Below are 19,605 nucleotides of genomic sequence, written 5' to 3'. Positions count from 1 at the left end.
GCCACTTTTCTTTCTTTTTCTTTTCTTTTTTTCTTTTCTTTTCTTTTCTTTTCTTTTTTCTTTTCTTTTCTTTCTTTTCTTTTCTTTTCTTTTTTCTTTTCTTTCTTTTCTTTTCTTTCTTTTCTTTTCTTTTCTTCTCTTTCTCTTTTCTTTTCTTTTCTTCTTTTCTTTTCTTTCTTTTCTTTTCTTTTCGTTTCTTTTCTTTTCTTCTTTTCTCTTTTCTTTTCTTTTCTTTTCTTTCTTTTCTTTTCTTTTTTTCCCTTCCTTCCTTCCTTCCTTCCTTCCTTCCTTCCTTCCTTCCTTCCTTCCTTCCTTCCTACCTTCCCTCCTTCCTTTTTTTTGCCACTCCTTAATATAAAGAGGAGCTGAGGGTTAGTGGAGGGGAGGTGGGTGGGGAGACGGTTTGAATAGGTGGTGGTTATTAAGGAAGGCGCTGGTGATGAGCACCAGGTGTATGTGATTGTTGAATCACTAAATTCTACAGCTGAAACTAGTATTACACTATATCTTAACTAACCGGAATTTAAATAAAAACTTGAAAAAAAAAAGAAAGAAATGTTCTGGTTCTTATGTTTTTTAGAATCAGAATGTTTCTTCAGATTTTTTTAGGACCATATAAAACACTGTTTATAATATTTACTTTGTAACATTTAAGAAAGCAGAAGGCTATTTTTTCCTACAATTCTAAAGCATATAGGTAATGATTTTTTTTTAAGATTTTTAAAATTTATCTGAGAGAGAGAGATGAGGAAGAGAGACAGAGACAGAGAGAAAGTGGCAGAGAGTACAGGCTAGGTGGGAGTGAGGGGAGAAGCAGACTCCCCGCTGAGCAGGGAGCCTGCTACTGCAGAGGTGGGCGGGGGGTGGTGGTGGTGGTGTCTCTGCCCAGGGAAGATCCCACGAGGATTCCAGGGTCCTGGGATGATGACCTGAGGTAAATGCAGACACATAACTGACTGAGCCATCCAGGCGCCCCTACAAGTAATATATATAAATATAAATATAAATATAAATATAAATATAAATATAAATATAAATATACTTATATATAGTAACTGACAGAGATTTCCATGATTTCAGAAACAGAGGAGTAGAAAATGTCCTTTTGCTCTAGGACAAAAAAAAAGAAAAAAAGAAAGACACTTTCCATGAATTATGCTTTGTCAACTCACTTCATTCTGAGTACATACAGGAAAACACTACTCCATTAAGTACGTCTCAGATGCTCAATGATCTTGAAAGACAGATTTGAAAGAGGCAGAGAAGCAAACCAGAAGGCAAAAGGCCAAATATATGTTTTATATCAACAAAGAAGTATTTAATAAGCTCTACTCTATCAGATATTGAATTCCTCTATTTATTTGTCCATCTATCACTGTCTACCATATGTTTATATTGATGAACATCTTTGCACACAAACATTGTGCCAGTTTATATTTTGGAAGTAGAAAGGTGAAGGACTAGTGTCACCCCAGGAAAGGAAATAGCCATTGAGTACCTATTCCAGATCTGCACTATATTATAGGTTTTACATGGGATATTTGTGGCGATCTTCCTCAGAGGACATTTATTAAGATGATATTTGTATACAATGTTTCAGAAAATAAAACAACTACACAGTTAACTCATGAAAGTGTTTATAGTTAGTTACAGCAAACCAATGTCTATCTGACTCTAAAATATCCTCATTTATTGCAGATCATTTTTGATATATAGTAATCACATAGCATAATAACATAGCCGTTAATATTTTTTTTAATTTTAGGCGCTGAACACTGAACTCATGAATGATCTTGCAAAAATTCCTCTCTAGTAATTAGTAATTATTAAAAAGTAGTTCTAACAAGTAACATTTATGGTGTGCTTCCTGTGGTCCAGGCAGTGTTCTTATGGTTTTATATACATTGGCTTATTGAGTCTGAACAAAATCGCTATGAAATAAATCACTGCTGCTACACTGCAACTTAGGCAGTGTGCTGTTCTCAGAGCAGAATTCCTGGATATTTCTGTCCTACTAGGGCTTACATCAGAGGCCTGCTATACCAGAGCCCTGGCATCCCCCAGCATGTGATGGTTGGGTAGGAGGAGGTGGTGCTGCAGCTAGCTGCCCTCGTTCACCCCTTTCCAGCCATGTAGTAGCTGGTATCCCAAACCTTTGTGTTAGTAGGTGAGTAGGGATTGGAAGTAGAGGAAGAAATCTCCTTAAAGCAAAGGACCAGACCATATGTGAAGATGGGACCAGTACACTGGGCTGAAGACATATTACTGGGTCCAGTCCATTGGTAAAAGAAATTATACTTATTATAAATAAAAATTTTTAAAAAGTCATGTGGCATGAGCACACATATTACATTTATATATAATCGCATGTGTATGTTAAATCATTCACTTCACTTGGAGAAAAAAAATTCACTAAGAAATAGGATTATTGGTATATGTTACCGAGAGAGAGAATTAGCCACAGGGAAGAAAGGCCTGAAGAAAATATCCAGATAGAACTACAGAAACATAGAAAGGAGGAAATTCCTTCTTCCAGGAAAGAAGATCTCATGAATATACAAACAGACTATATGAAGCATAGTAAAATGGTCTAAGGTTCAAAAAAAAGAAAAGAACAGGGCAGAAGCCATATTCAAAGAGTTAACGGTGAGAGTTTTCCAGGACTTACAAAATACAGTATTCCTCAAGTTCAAAAAGTAAGAAGGCAAATAAGAAGCAAAATAAATACTCCACTCCCCATAAAGTTACATCTGTTGAAAAACAAGGGCAAAGAGAAAGACAATATAACAAGTGAGACTTGTTAGAGGAAGCAAATAGTAAGACAGTACATTGAACCAACATATCAGTAATTATACACATAAAATGGAGCAAAATCCTCAATTACAAGACAAAGACAATTACAATTCAATCATTCTGAATATTAAGTGACAGTCATTAGCCTTTTCTAAGAAAGGCACTTTAGATACAAAGCTATGGAATGGCTGAATGTAAAAGAATGGACCAAGTTGCCCCACAATTTTGTTTGCCTTAAGCATGTTAAAATATTCCACAATTGCGCATCTGAAACTCTGAAATCCAAAATTCTTAGTGTACCAAAAATTTAGATCATGGTTTCAGCTCAAATATTTGTCACACTTTTGGCAGAAAATCTGACCTTAACTGACCTAAAGTCACCTTTCTTTACATTCCTTCTTATGCTTCCTACGATGAAGGTTCCTATTGTATAAGACGTATTAATGAATGTGTTTACAAAGTTCTGTGTCCCCCCCCAAAGGAAACATTTCATAATATAGACATTGTGAGAAGTTACATTTCATTTGCAAGTAGTTCTTCTATCTCCCCTCTCTGAAGATAGTATACTTGCCTGCTCCCTTGATGTAGGGCCTGACCGTGTTACTCGCTCAGCCATTCGGACGTGAGCAGGTAAGATACATCCCATCTCTAACCACAAACTTCAATCTGAACACAAATTTGCATGGATCATTTTTCTCCTTCCCTTGCACTTCCATTGTAAGCAAGAGAACAGTATGGGTTAGATAGAACCCATTCTTTTGGCCTAGATCCTCGAATTAAGAAAAAACAGGCAGAATAACCCCCCGTTAACCCATAGCTACCAACAATTTTCATGTACAATGAATAAGAAATAAATATTGTTGATAAGCTGTTCTTTGCTTTGCCATGACCATGCTTTGTCTTGCCGTGCAAAAACAGACTAATAGTAATATATCACGTTGTGTTTTTAAAAATCCATCCTAAATAAAAATAAAAATCCATCCTCTTCTCAGTACTAAAACACACTAGCCTCAATGGCTTGGGGTAGGCAGTGAGTTTATTCATACGAGTCAATGCAGTCTTGATCCAACTAGCTCAGCAGCTTGGTGGAACACTGGAGAAGGTCCTTGGCTATATCCACCCAGGTTTGGTGTGTACACAGAGAGTAGGGTGACAAAATGGTGAAGGGTGTTTTTCAATATACAGAAGGAGACTTTTTTTTTTTTTTCATTTCCAGAAAATTTCTTTTGCCTGTCTTCTCCCATCGGATTTTCCAGCTCTCTCTCCCAGTCCCCAAGACAAAGAACTACCTACCGGGATTTGAAATAATCAGACATCTTGATTTTGCTGGCAGGAAGGATCATTGTTAAAAGACAGAAACTCGGGATCCCTGGGTGGCGCAGCTGTTTGGCACTGCCTTTGGCCCAGGGTGCGATCCTGGGGACCCGGGATCCAGTCCCAGGTCGGGCTCCCGGTGCATGGAGCCTGCTTCTCCCTCTGCCTGTGTCTCTGCCTCTCTCTCTCTCTCTCTCTCTCTCTCTGTGTGTGTGTGTGTGTGTGTGTGTGTGACGGTCATAAATAAATAAATATGACAGAAACTCATGATGTAGTTTCTCTCCTCTTTGGTTACATTTTCAAGTAAGTTGTCTGATTTTTTTTCATTTTTTAAATCAATTGATTAATTAATTTATTTATTTATATATTTGAGAGAGAGAGAGAGAGGAAGAGCACTAGCAGAAGAAGGGGCAGAGAGAGAGGAAGAAGCGGACTCCCCGCTGAGCAGGGAGCCACATATGGGGCTCCATCCCAAGACCCCAGATCATGACTTGAGCAAAAGGCAGTCCCTTCATCAGCTGAGCCGCCCAAGTGCCCCCTGGTGTGTGATTCTTAGAACATACTCAAATCTGTGTCTCTCATTGTCTCTTCTTAATCATGCTTGAAAACAATGGTTATTGTACCAGATTCCTGAACAGAGCAGAAGGTGATAAGATGCTAGCATGTATATTTGGAGGAAGAAGGACGTCTCATTTATGTCTTATGTATTAAATTGATGTCCTTACTTAGTTTTAACATCACAATTTCTGGTAGGGTTAACACATTGTAATAATAAAGTATTAATTATTTTCCCATTGTAGAACCCTGTTGGTCAGGGATCGCTGTTCTAATTCCTCCCTTTTTTGATAACTTATTTTATCATCAGGATCATTGATAAATACAGCATAAGACTTAATTATTGTAAAATATTCAGACAATACATCTGTGCTTCTCTGTATCTGTCTCCTAAAATCTGAAATCTCCTTTCCTAAAAAATATGTTCATCAACATAGTGCCTTATAACAGAAAGCATTTTATGTGGTATTTAAGAGCGAATGCATTGGAGTCAGACAGGTCAGACAGGAATATGCAATTTCAATAGAAATTGAATTCTGAAGCTTCTGTTTATTGTATGTGAACTTAGTGATTCTTTTAGCCCCAATAACTTCACTTGTTGATAAAATTGGAACAGCAGTATATATCTTATTGAGTTGCTGGGACAATTTTATAATATAATGATTTGGAACAATTAACTATATATCTGGCATTTCACAAGTATTTAATTAATCTTTATCATTATTGTTATGAAAGTATCTTTAAAAATAGATGTGCTATGAGCACCTGGGTATCTCAGTGGTGGAACATCTGCCTTTGATTCAGGTTGTGATCCTGGGGTCCTGGGATCAAGTCCCTCATGGGCTCCCCTCAGGGAGCCTGCTTGTCCCTCTGCCTGTGTCTCTGCCTCTCTCTCTCTGTGTCTCTCATGAATAAATAAAATCTTAAAAAATAAAAATAAAACAATAAAAATACATATTCTATGATTTCTTCCTCTGCATTTTATTTCAGTTCAGGAATCTGCATTTTTAAAAAATCTCACAGCAATACAGAATTTTGAAACCTCGTTTACTTTTTTTTTTAATTTTTATTTATTTATGATAGTCACACACAGAGAGAGAGAGAGAGAGAGAGGGAGGCAGAGACACAGGCAGAGGGACAAGCAGGCTCCATGCACCGGGAGCCCGACGTGGGATTCGATCCCAGGCCTCCAGGATCGCGCCCCAGGCTAAAGCAGGCGGTAAACCGCTGCCACGCAGGGATCCCACCTCGTTTACTTTTTAACATCGATATATTAGAGCTTGTTTGGAGTTGCTATTTTTTTTGTTTTGTTTTGGGGTTTGTTTGTTTGTTTTAGATATTTCTTAGTTTATCCTCTGTTGTTTTCTTTTATTTATCATCCACTTTACCTCTCTGTTAATGACTGATATTCCTCATCATCTTGGCTTTTCTTATTTAGCATCAGGGTTTTGTTTTCCCTCACCTTTTTACATAATTCCACATAAATTCCATTATATTTTTCTCAAATATTATCTTTATTAGTTTTGAGGTTTTACTACATGTAGGGAAAAAGTCTACTACTTTATTATGACTGGAGGGCAAATTACAATTGTATCATGCTAGTAGTGTTTTAATTAAATTGTACATAGCAGGGGTAAGGACCACATAGACTACTCAGAGGACTCTCCAGGCACCCACAGAGATCCATTCATGGCAAATGATTTTATACTTAGTATAGAGGAATATCATTTTGAAGACTACACCTGGTTAGTGCTATTTTTTCCAAGCATCTGTTTTTACTACCTATGCCATTAAACTTCATTTATGCTGACTAAAAAGGTAATACTTAGAATTTTGTAAAAATAAATAACATCTTAATTTACTTATTTGTTTAAAGACTTATTTATTTGAGAGAGAGAGAGAGAGAGAATACATGTATGAGTGAGGAGGGTGGGACAGAGGGAAAGAATCTTCAAGGAGATTCCCTGCTCACCTGGGAGCTCAATCCAGGCTCCATCTCAAGACCCATGAGATCATGACCTGAGCCAAAACCAGGAATCATACACTTAACTGACTTAACCCATTTCTTAAAATGAAATTCTATTTTATTTCATTATAAAATGTTACCCTTATTACAGTCAGAGGGAGTGGGAAATACAACTCATTCTAGTCTATGGTATCCTACAATAAACATTTCTAGAAATCAAGCAGAGTGAATTTTGTGTTCTGTGACTATGGCTCTGAAAGATTCTTCTCCATCTGTGATTTTTCTCATTTTACAAGGAATGTTTGCTTCTTTGAAAGAAAGACAACTGGAGGATGATTGATGTTCCAGGTAGTCCATGCTTTTGCTCACAGATTTTTGACTGGGTATCAACAAGTGGCTCAGTCAACTTAACTACACTGGAAGATGGGGAATATGCAAGAGCACATGGGTATTTGATAACTAGCGAGTATCTCAGCCAAAAAAATTTTTATCAGATTTTTCAAGGTTTCATTCTATCCTTTGGCTTGGGATTTTTTTAAAGATTTTACGTATTAGAGAGGGAGAGAGCGAGTGAGCAAGAGCCAGCACAAGCTGGGGGAAAGGCAGAAGGAGAGGGAGAAGCAGACGCCTCACTGAGCAGGGTGCCCCATGCAGGGGTCCCTCCCAGGATGACCCTGAGATCATGACCTGAGCTGAAGGCAGATGCTTAACTGACTGAGCCACCCTGGTGCCCCGATTTGGCTTGGAAAGTTTTAAGGTGGGAGCCCAACTGTATCATTTGCTTTTTCTGAATCTATTAGGATGTTCATATTTTTTACTTTTTCTGTTTGTATAATAAATTAAATCCATTGATTTTATAATAGTAATTCTTTGTTCCTTTCATTCCGTGGTCATATCATTATTTAAATATATTGCTGGATTCAGTTTGCTAATGTTTTAACATTTTTTCCCTCTTTGCTAATAAAATACGTTAGTCTGTAATTTTATGTCCATATTATGTTTTGTCAGATTTTAATATTAAAATTATGTTGGCTCACTGTAGCAATATAGTGAGCCTCTTTTTTTTTTTTTTTGTCTTTTTCTTCTCCAGGAAAGCTTACATACAATTGGTGAAACATTCTGTTTAAATATGAATAATTAATAAGACAAGCCATATGTGAATAGAATTTTAGTTTAAAATTCAATTTTTAAAAACTATACAGCAAAGTTTTCATTTTTTTACTATTTTTACTTAAGATTGGTTTTCAAACAACTTCTATAATTTAATTATAAGTTTATTATTATAAAAGTTGCTCTAAAATACTCTGAGTTTTGAAATGTCTACAGAACTTAAAGTGAATTTCCAATTTTTATTCTTGATATTAGCATGTTTCCTTTCATTTATTCTTAATTAATCCTGTTGTGTTTTTGATGTTTTGTGTGTGTGTGTGTGCGTGTGCGTGTGTTTAAGCAATTTTTAAAAATATTTATTTTGTAATGTACCCCTAGTCCAAAGTAACTATGTTTTAAAAATTGAGGGCCAAAAAACTTACAAGAATCTATTCAGTTCAAACTAAAAACAATGATACCTGGAAAATACTCCATACTAATAAGTCTGGCCTAAGAGGTTAAGATTCTAAGGCATTCCTAAATCATGGTGCTCTGAAAAATATATGTGTTTCTGCTGGTATTGTGTGATATTTTTGTTTGTTTCCAATTTAACCCTTTAAATGAATAATTTATTCCTTTGCAGATTTCCTTATTGTATGTTTCTTTCTATATACTTAGTTATTGTCTCTGTCATCATAAGTAGCTTTCTTTCTTTAGGCTTACTTATGCACTTTTACCTGTTCTTTTTTTTTTTCTTCTTTTTATTATAGGCCCTTAATTTCTTTCTTTCTTTTTTTAATAAAATAATTTTTATTGGAGTTCAATTTACCAACATACAGAATAACACCCAGTGCTCATCCCGTCAAGTGTCCCCCTCAGTGCCCGTCACCCACTCACCCCCACCCTCCTCCCCTTCCGCCACCCCCAGTTCGTTTCCCAGAGTTAGGAGTCTTTATGTTCTGTCTCCCTTTCTGATATTTCCCACACATTTCTTCTCCCTTCCCTTATATTCCCTTTCACTATTATTTATTTTCCCCAAATGAATGAGAACATACACTGTCTGTCCTTCTCTGATTGACTTACTTCACTCAGCATAATACCCTCCAGTTCCATCCACGTTGAAGCAAATGGTGGGTATTTGTCGTTTCTAATGGCTGAGGAATATTCCATTGTATACAGAGACCACAGCTTCTTTATCCACTCATCTTTCAATGGACACTGAGCCTCCTTCCACAGTTTGGCTATTGTGGACATTGCTGCTAGAAACATTGAGGTGCAGGTGTCCCGGCGTTTCCCTGCATCTATATCTTTGGGGTAAATCCCCAGCAGTGCAATTGCTGGGTCTTAGGGCAGTTCTATTTTTAACTATTTGAGGAACCTCCACAGTTTTCCAGAGTGGCTGCACCAGGTCACGTTCCCACCAACAGTGCAGGAGGGTTCCCCTTTCTCCACATCCTCTCCAAATTTGTGGTTTCCTGTCTTGTTAATTTCCCCCATTCTCACTGGTGTGAGGTGGTATCTCATGGTGGTTTTGATTTGTATTTCCCTGATGGCAAGTGATGCAGAGCATTTTCTCATGTGCGTGTTGGCCATGTCTATGTCTTCCGCTGTTAGATTTCTGTTTAAGTCTGTTGCCCATTTCATGATTGGATTGTTTGTTTCTTTGCTGTTGAGTTTAAGAAGTTCTTTATAGATCTTGGAAACTAGCCCTTTATCTGATACGTCTTTTGCAAATATCTTCTCCCATTCTGTAGGTTGTCTTGTAGTTTTGTTGACTGTTTCTTTGCTATGCAAAAGCTTCTTATCTTGATGAAGTCCCAATAGTTCATTTTTGCTTTTGTTTCCCTTGCCTTCGTGGATGTATCTTGCAAAAAGTTGCCATGGCCAAGTTCAAAAAGGGTGTTGCTGTGTTCTCCTCTAGGATTTTGATGGAATCTTGTCTCACATTTAGATCTTTCATCCATTTTGAGTTTATCTTTGTGTCTGGTGGAAGAGAGTGGTCTAGTTTCTTTCTTCTGCATGTGGATGTCCAATTTTCCCAGCACCATTTACTGAAGAGACTGTCTTTTTTCCAGTGGATAGTCTTCCCTCCTTTGTCGAATATTAGTTGACCTTAAAGTCGAGGGCCCACTTCTGGATTCTCTATTCTGTTCCATTGATCTATGTGTCTTTTTTTGTGCCAGGACCACACTGTCTTGATGACCACAGCTTTGTAGTACAACCTGAAATCTGGCATTGTGATGCCCCCAGATATGGTTTTCTTTTTCAATAAATCCCTGGGTATTCGAAGTCTTTTCTGATTCCACACTAATCTTAAGATAATTTGTTCCAACTCTCTGAAGAAAGTCCATGGTATTTTAATAAGGATTGCATTGAATGTGTAAATTGCCCTGGGTAGCATTGACATTTTCACAATATTAATTCTTCCAATCCATGGGCATGGAATATATTTCCATCTCTTTGTGTCTTCCTCAATTTCTTTCAGAAGTGTTCTGTGGTTTTTCAGGTATAGATCCTTTACCCCTTTGGTTAGGTTGATTCCTAGATATCTTATGCTTTTGGGTGCAATTGTAAATGGGATTGACTCCTTAATTTCTCTTTCTTCAGACTTATTGTTAGTGTATACAAATGCCACTGACTTTGGGCATTGATTTTGTATCCTGCCACACTGCCAAATTGCTGTACGAGTTCTAGCAATCTTGGGGTGGAGGCTTTTGGGTTTTCTATGTACAGTATCATGTCATCTGGGAAGAGGGAGAGTTTGACTTCTTCTTTGCCAATTTGAATGCCTTTTATTTATTTTTGTTGCCTGATTGCTGAAGCTAGGACTTCTAGTACTATATTGAATAGCAATGGTGAGAGTGGACAACCCTGTCTCATCCCTGATCTTAGGGGAAAGGCTCCCAGTGTTTCCGCATTGAGAATGACATTTGTTTGGGTTTTTCGTAGACGGCTTTTAAGATGCTGAGGAATGGTCCCTCTATCCCTACACTCTGAAGAGTTTTGATCGGGAATGGATGCTATATTTTGTCAAATGCTTTCTCTGCATCTATTGAAAGGATCATACGGTTCTTGTTTTTTCTCTTGATGATCTGATCAATCACACTGATTGCTTTACGAGTGTTGAACCAGCCTTGCATCCCGGGGATAAATCCCACTTGGTCATGGTGAATAATCTTCTTAATGTATTGTTGGACCCTTTGGCTGGTATCTCGTTGAGAATGTTTGCATCTGTGTTCCTCAGGGATATTGGTCTCTAATTCTCCTTTTTGGTGGGGTCTTTGTATGGTTTTGGAATTAAGGTGATGCTGGCCTCATAGAGGAAGTTTGGAAGTACTCCATCTCTTTCTGTCTTTTAAACAGCTGTAGTAGAATAGGTACAGTCTCTTCTTTAAGTGTTTGATAGAATTCCCCAGGGAAGCCATCTGGACCTGGACTTTTTGTGTCTTGGGAGGTTTATGATGACTGCTTCAATTTCCTCCCTGGTTATCGGCCTGTTCAGGTTTTCTATTTCTTCCTGTTCCAGTTTTGGTAGTTTGTGGTTCTCCAGAAATCTGTCCATTTCTTCTAGATTGCCTAATTTATTGGCGTATAGCTGCTCATAATAAGTTTTAAAAATTGTTTGCATTTCCTTGGTGTTGGTGCTGATCTCTCCTTTCTCATTCATGATTTTATTAATTTGAGTCTTTTCTGTCTTCTTTTTAATAAGGCTGGCTAATGGTTTATCTATCTTATTAATTCTTTCAAAGAACCATCTCCTGGTTTTGTTGATCTGTTCCACAGTTCTTCTGGTCTCCATTTCATTGAGTTCTGCTCGAATCTTTATTAACTCTCTTCTTCTGCGGGGTGTAGGATCTATTTGCTGTTCTGTCTCCAGCTCCTTTAAGTGCAAGGTTAGCTTTCGTATTTGGGTTCTCTCCAGTTTTTCAATGGATGCTTGTATTGCGATGTATTTCCCCCTCAGGACTGCTTTTGCTGCATCCCAAAGATTCTCATTAGTTTCCATGAATCTTTTAAATTCTTCTCTGATTTCCTGGTTGACCCTTTCATCTTTTAGCAGGATGGTCCTTAACCTCCACGTTTGAAATTCTTCCAAACTTCTTCTTGTGATATAGTTCTAGTTTCAAAGCATTATGGTCTGAAACTCTGCAGGGGACAATCCCAATCTTTTAGTATCCGTTAAGACCTGATGTGTGACCCAGTATGTGGTCTATTCTGGAGAAAGCTCCATGTGCACTTGAGAAGAACGTGTATTCAGCTGCATTTGGATGTAAAGTTCTGTAACTATCTGTGAAATCCATCTGGTCCAGTGAAGCATTTAAAGCTCTTGTTTCTTTGGAGATGTTGTGCTTAGAAGACCTGTCAATTGTAGAAAGTGCTATATTCCAGTCACCAAGTATAAGTGTTTTATTATTTAAGTATGTCTTAACTTTGGTTATTAATTGACTGATATACTTGGCGGCTTCCACATTCGGGGCATAAATATTCATGATTGTTAGGTCCTCTTGTTGGATAGATCCTTTTAGTATGATATAGTGTCCCTCTTCATCTCTCACTACAGTCTTTGGGACACACTTTAATTTCTCTGATATAAGGATGGCTACCCCTGCTTTCTTTTGAGGACCATTTGAATGGTCCATGGTTCTCCAACCTTTTATTTTCAGGCTGTAGGTGTCCTTTTGTCCAAAATGAGTCTCTTGAAGACAGCAAATAGATGGGTCTTGCTTTTTTATCCAGTCTGAAACCCTGCACCTTCTGATGGGGTCATTAAGCCCATTCACGTTCAGAGTTACTATTGAAAGATACAGATTTAGTGTCATCATGATACCTATTCAGTCCCTGTTTTTGTGGATTGTTCCCTTGGACCTCCTCTTTCTTTTACAGGGTCCCCCTTAATATTTCTGGCAGAGCCAGCTTGGTGGTCACATATTCTTTCAGTTTCTGCCTATCTTGGAAGCTCTTTATCTCTCCTGCTATTCTGAATGAGAGCCTTGCTGGATAAAGTATTCTTGGCTGCAGGTTCTTTTCATTTAGGACCCTGACTATATCCTGCTCACGCTTTCTCGCCTGCCAGGTCTCTGTGGAGAGGTCTGCTGTTGTCCTAATGCTTCTCTCCATAAAAGTTAGTGATTTCTTATCTCTTGCTGCTTTAAGGATCTTCTCTTTATGTTTGGAATTTGCAAAGCTTCACTATTAAATGTCGAGGTGTTGACGATTTTTATTGATTTTAGGGGGGGGGGATCTCTCTATCTCCTGGATCTGAATGCCTATTACCCTCCCCCACTTAGGGAAGTTCTCAGCTATGATTTGTTCAAATACAGTTTCTGGACCTCTGTCCCTTGCGGCGCCCTCAGGAACCCCAATTAAACGTAGATTTTTCCTTCTGAGGCTGTGATTTATTTCCCTTAACCTATCCTCATGGTCTTTTAATTGTCTTTCTATTTTTTTACTCAGTTTCCATACTTGCCATCAACTTGTCTTCTATGTCACTCACTCGTTCTTCTACCTCGTTAACCCTTGTCGTTAGGACCTCCAGTTTTGATTGCATCTCATTTAATTGATTTTTAATTTTGGCCTGATTACATCTAAATTCTGCAGTCATGAAGTCTCTTGAATCTTTTATGCTTTTTTCTAGAGCCACCAGTACTTGTATAATAGTGCTTCTGAATTGGCTTTCTGACATTGAATTGTATTCGAAATTTTGTAACTCTGTGGGAGAGAGGACTGTTTCTGATTTTTAGTATTGAGGTGAGTTTTTCCTTCTAGTCAGTTTGCTCAGTGCAGAGTGGCCAACATCATGTTGTACTGGAAAAAGGAGAAAAAGGGGGAAAAAAAGAAGAAATAAAAAAGAATAAAAAAGGGGGTGGGGAAACAACAGAAACAAACAGAAAAGAAAAAACAAGGGGAGTATCCTCTGATTCCATATACTGTAAATCCCTTGACTTCCCCTGGAACTTTCCAGGCTGCTTGGTCAATAACTTGCTTTTCCTCTGACCTTCGAGCTGGTCTTCTGGGGGAGGGGCCTGCTGTGCTGATTCTCAGGTGTGTGCACCTGGGGGAGCTGCCCAGCCCTCTACCAGGTCTACAATTCAGTGGGATTCTTTATCCTGTGAGGCCCCTGCTCAGGCCCAGGTACAGGGTGACACCAGGAGGGACAACCACAGTAGCGGCGGCCAGCTGTCCAGCTCTGGAGTCAGCTCCCACAGTAACTACTGCAGCTCCCAATGTGCAGGGGTCTGGGTGCTCCGGGCTAGGGGCACGATCTGCACAGCTCGGGGCCACCCGGCGGCAGGAGAGACCTGGCTGTCCTTTGTCCTCCCGGCCTCTGCCTGTGCTGGGGGAGCCCCAGATCCTCGGCTGTGTCTCCCAGTGCCCTGGGCTCTGGGGCCTCTGACACTGTGAATGGACCTAAAGTACCAAGATGTGTAATTTAAAAGCATCAGAATCAATTTTGTGTGAAGTTAACTTATCCTTTATTGCAATAAAACTCTATAAGCTATTATACAGGTTAAAGAAAAACTCAAAAAATAGAAACAGTGAAATAACAGGGGAGGGCAAGCCTCTGTTGGGCTGCAGCCATCACGAGCCCTGCGGTGGGAGCTGGGGTGGGCCCCCGAGGTGGTCAGGGGGCTGCTAACGGATCGAAGCAGGTTGTTCCGGAGGCAGGTTGCAGGTCTGGCCCTCTGGGGACCCCGATTGCAGGCACCAGGGCCTACTCTTCCGGGGTGGCCATGGGAGCAGGTGGCTCCTCCTCATCGGGGCCGGGAACCATAGGTTCGACCAGCACGTGCACCACCTTCACCTCAGGAGCCAGCATCTCTGCCTTGACCAAGTCCTCATCTCCAGCAGCCACTATCCCTTCAGACCTGGAACCTTCCCCAGGCTCCACAGTTGGAGCTGGGGCGGGCTCCTCGGGTGGTTCAACAGGTTGCTCCATCCCCGAGGCCAGTTGCTCCATCGAGTTAGGAGGTGGCTGGGGCACATCCACGACCTCGAGAGCAGGGGGTGGTGCCTGCTCCTCCTCCAGGGCTCCCAGGGGTGAAGGGGGCTCCTGCAGGGCAGCAGTGACCACTATCTGCAGGGGCTTTGCCTCCCCAGCAGGCGGCTCATCGCAGGCCAAGCCCTCAGCCCCAGGAGCCAGGCCCCACGGGGCAGCAGGCCCCACGGTCGGAGCTGGGGTGCACTCCAGAGTGGGTTCAGGGTGTTTTCCTCGGGCCGAAGCTGTAGATCCAAGAAGACAAAGTATCACCACCAGGACAGACTGTCCACGTCCCTCCCAAATCAAGGCCACTCTTCCCACCACTCGACGTGTGTGAGGGCAAGAGCCCTGGGAGGTGTCCCCAGGCTGCAGCCCGTGGGGTGGGGTGTGAGCCCACCCCCTGCTCCTGGTCCAGCAGCAAGGAGGCTGGATCTGCGGCCCCCCCCATCCCCAGCTCGGCCACCCCCAGTTCTCCTCACCCCCAGCCTCTCGCTCTGCTGCATGGAGGCGTCTGAATTGCCTCAGGTGACGCAGGGCCCGGAGATGCGCATCTGTGCCTGGCATGTGCTGTCTTAACAATTCCAGGAGTTTTATAAGGGAGGGAAATTCTGGGAACTGATGAAAGTCGTCCCCATAATAATTCAGCCATATTTCCATCATGAAGGACATGGCCCTGGGGAGGGACAGGCGGGAACAGGCATCAGAAGACAGGGCTCTGTCACATGCAGGTGTCCCAGGGAAGCCCTGCAGGACCCGGCCTTCCGCGCAGTGTGTCGGAGACCAGTCCTGCTCCTCGTCCCCCTGCCACCTGGTGGTCCTGCCTGCCACAGGCCTGCTCCCCAAGGAGGGGCTGGGATGCAACCTCTGTGTGGGGAGCCCAGGCCCAGCGGGGTGACCATCAGCGTCTCTCCTGGGGAAGCAGGGCTCCCTCCTCAGCCTGGTCCCTGCCCACCTGCCCCTTAAGTCCACCGGCAGGCATCAGGGGACGGGGGGCGTCTGGCCTGTCATTGCCCTCACTGCACACACTGTCGCTCTGGGAAGCTCTAAGGCAGGAGGGCTCGGGCTCTGTGTCCTGCCAGGCCTTGACAGGAGCCGCCCGGGACCGCCACCTTCCTTCCTGTGTCTCTGTGCTGCCTCCCTCCCGAGGGGCCCCCAGGGGTGTCCTTCCACTGACTCTAATCTCCCTTCTCCCACGGGGTGGGGGCCGCCTGGTCCGGGAGCCCTCACCGGCCCTCCTGAGCACCTGCTGTTCCCCCGGGTCCAGGTGCCACCAGACTGGGGAGTACGATGCTCCCCACCCCCTCTGCTCTGGGCTCCAGGTGTGGGGCAGAGAGAGGGTTGGGGGGGCATGGAGAAGGTCTCCCTGAGAGGTCTCAGTGCCTCCCACCAAGCCCACACCCCATCCACCACTCTCCTTTGCTCTTTACCAGAAGGGGCATTAGACCTTTTCCCTGTCACGGGAATTGCAGATGTGTGGGGTGAGGGGGCAGCCCCCCCACCGCCCCACAGCCCCTTCGCTGCCCTCCAGGAGAGGGAAGGCCCTCCTGCAGGAGCTGGAGTCACTCACAGTTTCCAGCACTGCAGGACCACATCGTTGTTACCCCACGCATCTGCGATGCACCCATACCTAGAGGAGAGCAGGGACATCCCATGAATCGTCCTGTGGACGCGACCTCTCATCATAGGGGCTTCAACCTCTGACCCCGACTAGGCCTTGCCCCGGGGGCAGTCAGCTTTGTGCCCCGGGGGCAGTCAGCTTTGTGCGTGGGGCCACGGGCAGCTCCCGGAGAAGTGCCCGCACCTGCTGGGGCCTCCTGAAGGCTTGAGCATGAAAGGGCTCTGGCCAGGCCCATGGCCCATATCTTAGTGGGCTTGGGGGGTCCCGGGGTCCCCCGGTCTGGCTGCCCCAGGACACAGACCCCCGATGGACTCTCAAACCTCCCTTTCAATGGGGAAACAGGCCGCTCAGACCCTGGTGATGGGGGGGGCGGAGAGGAGGCACAGGCCTGGTCACGGGGGAGGAGGACGGCTGCTGAGCACAGGCACAGCCCCTCTGGCTGACCCGTCACAGGCCAGGCCCCGGGGCTGCCCTCCAGGACCCCGCTAGGCCCTGGGGGACCCTGCTCCAGGCGGGGGAGCAGCCCGAGGCCGGGAAGCTCACACCATCCCCAGCCTCCCCAGCAGCAGGTGGCCCAGCCCTGGGCTGCGGAGGGGCAGGTGCTCACTCGGTGAACAGCAGGTCCAGCACCTCGTCCGTGGTGGCGAATGTACGACAATCCTCTAAAAAGCTGAAGACGTAGATGACGTCCCTGCGCTGCAAGGCGAGCAGCAGTTGTCGGACTTTGTACTCCAGCAGCTCCGTCCGGGTGAGCTTGGTCAGGACGATCTGATGCCCCTGCCCGGCCGCGGCCCCAGCACCCTGAGGTGGGACAGAGGGGACGTGCAGCCTGCAGGGAGCCGCCGGGAGGCCTGGGATCCCGCCCCGGCAGGCCCTGCGCTGGGGCCCCGTGGGCTTGAGGAGCTGGGGCTCCCTCTCCCTCTCAAGCTCCCTGCCTGTCTCTTACACAAACAGGACCAACTATGCAATAGAGAAACAATCTCAGAGGATAAATGTTCAAAATATTTGGATCATTACAAGGACCTCCAGAGACACAGAGAGAGAGACCGAGAGAGGCAGCCACACAGACAGAGGGAGAAGCAGCCCGTGCAGGGAGCCCAGGCGGGGCTCGATCCCGGGCCTCGGAGATCAGGCCTGGGGGAAGGCAGGCGCTAACCCCCGGGGGACCAGGCCTCCCCTGAGGGCTCTATTCTGATGTTCCCACACATCTGTGCGCAGGGACTCTGCATCTGGCCCAGGCAGGGGCAGGGCCATGGGGGCAGGTGTGGGGAGGGGGGATCCAGACTCATGTGGGAGCAGGAGTGTCGGGGGGCCCAGGGGGTAGCAGGCTGGCTTCTGGGACCCGGGGTCCTTCCTGCCGCATCGGGGCCCGGGTGTCGGGGGGCCCAGCCCCTGCACTCACCCTGAGCCCGCGCTGGCCTCCATTAGCTGCGCAGGGCACCTCCCTGCTCCTGGAGGCGGTGGGGCAGATGACCCCTTCGTCCCGCTCGCGCCCCACGACCCGGGTGGAGCTCTGTGGAGACAGTGCCCGGCAGCCAGGCAGGAGGCCTCAGCGCCCGGTCTGGCCCCCTCGGCTGGGCTGCACCCCCAGCTGCCTCCACCCAGACACCCCACAGTGCAGGCGGCACCCACCGCCCCCGGGGACAGCAAAGGGATGCGGCTGCAGGGCCTCGGAGTGACTCTGGGGCGGGTAGAGGACCTCAAGAACCCTGTTTCCCCCCTGCCCACCTTGACATCAGGGTGACCCTGAAGGGATCCCCGGGGAATGTGCCGCCCTGCAGCGTCCCCCAGCCTGGATGGGACCTGCCCACACATCCCTGGTTCCCTGAACCTGAGGAGGAGGGGATGGGGCTCCCAGGATGGTGGCACAGGGGGCCTGGCCTGGCCTGCGCTGTGTTACCTGACGGCGCCTCCTGATCACCGCCCTGACACCTTGGTACCTATGCTGGAGCCACTGCCTACAGCATAGGAACAAGCCGCACCCCTGGGGTTCCTGGGAGCCAGAGCCCCCAGACGTGGGCCGGCAGCAAGAGAACATCCTCCAGTAGCAGATGTCTCCAGCCAAGTGAGCCTGAGCTGGGGCTGCACTGGATGCGGGTGCCTGGTTACGGGGGTTCCGAGTTCTGTTGGGCTCTGTGACACGGCAGTGACCTCACTTCCTGGGACCCCCTCCCTGACCCACTCCTGGAGGAAGCTGCAGGGGCAGCGCTCGTGCTGCCGACGCCCCCCTCCCTGCAGGCAATGGCCTGTGCACACAGTGACACAACCACACCCCTGTCCACAGGCCCCAGGGAAGGACTGTGTGCACCCAGGGCCCCAGCTTGGACACACACCTGGGTTCAGACACGACTGTCCAGTATTCCCCGGTTTGACCCCGGAGAAGCCGTTGTGCCCGTCGGGGATGGTCTGCATCTTGCCTGTGGGATAGGGAGTGTCCTAGCGGGTGCTTCCCCCAGATGTCCCAAGCCACTGAGGCCTCATATCTATGACCTTGGAGGCGGGTGTCACCTGCAGGACATACCTCCACCCACACGTTCTTCCTTGGTGTGTACATGCGTCCAGGCCCACGAGGTCCTGTGTGCACAAGACTAACACACTAATGTTACCTATATGGCAGGGCTGTTTACCTGTAAAATACTGCAAAAAACTACCTATTACAATGTCTGCTATTTAATGCTGTCACCAGTGATGTCGATGATAAGAGTCTTTTAAAAAGATACTTTTAAGATTATACTTTATTATACAGCTCTAAAGCCACACATGTTTTAAAATCCTAAATCCACATTGGGCCAGAACAGCTGGCTGATAAATAGATTACATTCCAAATATGTGTCAGTAGACACCATTAGCCAAATTAAAAAAAAAAAAGAATAATAGAAAAAGAGAGGCACTTTCTAGGGACAGTGTCCTTTACATCTCAAGACTATGTCTTGTTTTTTACATGTGGTATCTTATAGTAGTTGGAATTTTTGGTATTTTAAATAAAGGGATTATTTTCCTCAAACACACACACACACACACACACACACATGGGCACCGGTACCCTCATTCTGGAGGCCCAGAAGATGACAGTCCCCCCGGGGCAGGGATGGGCAATAGCTCCCCACGATCCTAGGCTTCTGAATCCAAGGCAAACCCTACAGAAGGTGTCAGGGTCTTGGCCTAGAATGGGTGAGGCCGTCCTCATCCTGAACCCCTGCCTGTCGTGCGTTCCGGGCCCTTCCCTCGTTTCCCCTGGGTGAGCTGTGGACGGCGGTGCCCCCAGTGGGTCGCCCTGACCTGGGCCCTAGG

General features: G+C 45.0%; 1 protein-coding gene across 1 annotated transcript; it reads right to left on the bottom strand.

Moving 5' to 3' along the window:
• Positions 1–14,429: 14,429 nt before the first annotated feature.
• LOC144284100 (uncharacterized) lies at positions 14,430–18,726 on the bottom strand. The gene is made up of 6 exons (XM_077848456.1): positions 18,646–18,726; positions 16,922–17,115; positions 16,264–16,323; positions 15,176–15,369; positions 14,787–14,938; positions 14,430–14,690 (listed from the first exon to the last, which is right to left on the bottom strand). Exons 1-6 carry the CDS (start codon positions 18,724–18,726, stop codon positions 14,430–14,432), a joined length of 942 nt encoding a protein of 313 aa, XP_077704582.1.
• Between the last annotated feature and the right edge of the window lie 879 nt (positions 18,727–19,605).

This window comes from Canis aureus, chromosome 15, assembly GCF_053574225.1.
Source record: "Canis aureus isolate CA01 chromosome 15, VMU_Caureus_v.1.0, whole genome shotgun sequence".
NCBI lineage: Eukaryota > Metazoa > Chordata > Mammalia > Carnivora > Canidae > Canis > Canis aureus.
This window is presented reverse-complemented; position numbering and strand designations above follow the sequence as displayed.

Bases quoted from the DNA above. Each gene is read 5' to 3' on its own strand.
- LOC144284100 (XM_077848456.1), bottom strand. From the start codon at position 18,726: ATGCAGACCATCCCCGACGGGCACAACGGCTTCTCCGGGGTCAAACCG. The intron at 17,116-18,645 runs GTGTGTCCAAGC...GTCCCACCTCAG, and splicing joins AGTCGTGTCTGAACCCAGGT to GGTGCTGGGGCCGCGGCCGG. The intron at 14,691-14,786 runs GTCACTGCTGCC...GATGTGCCCCAG, and splicing joins CAAAGCCCCTGCAGATAGTG to CCACCTCCTAACTCGATGGA.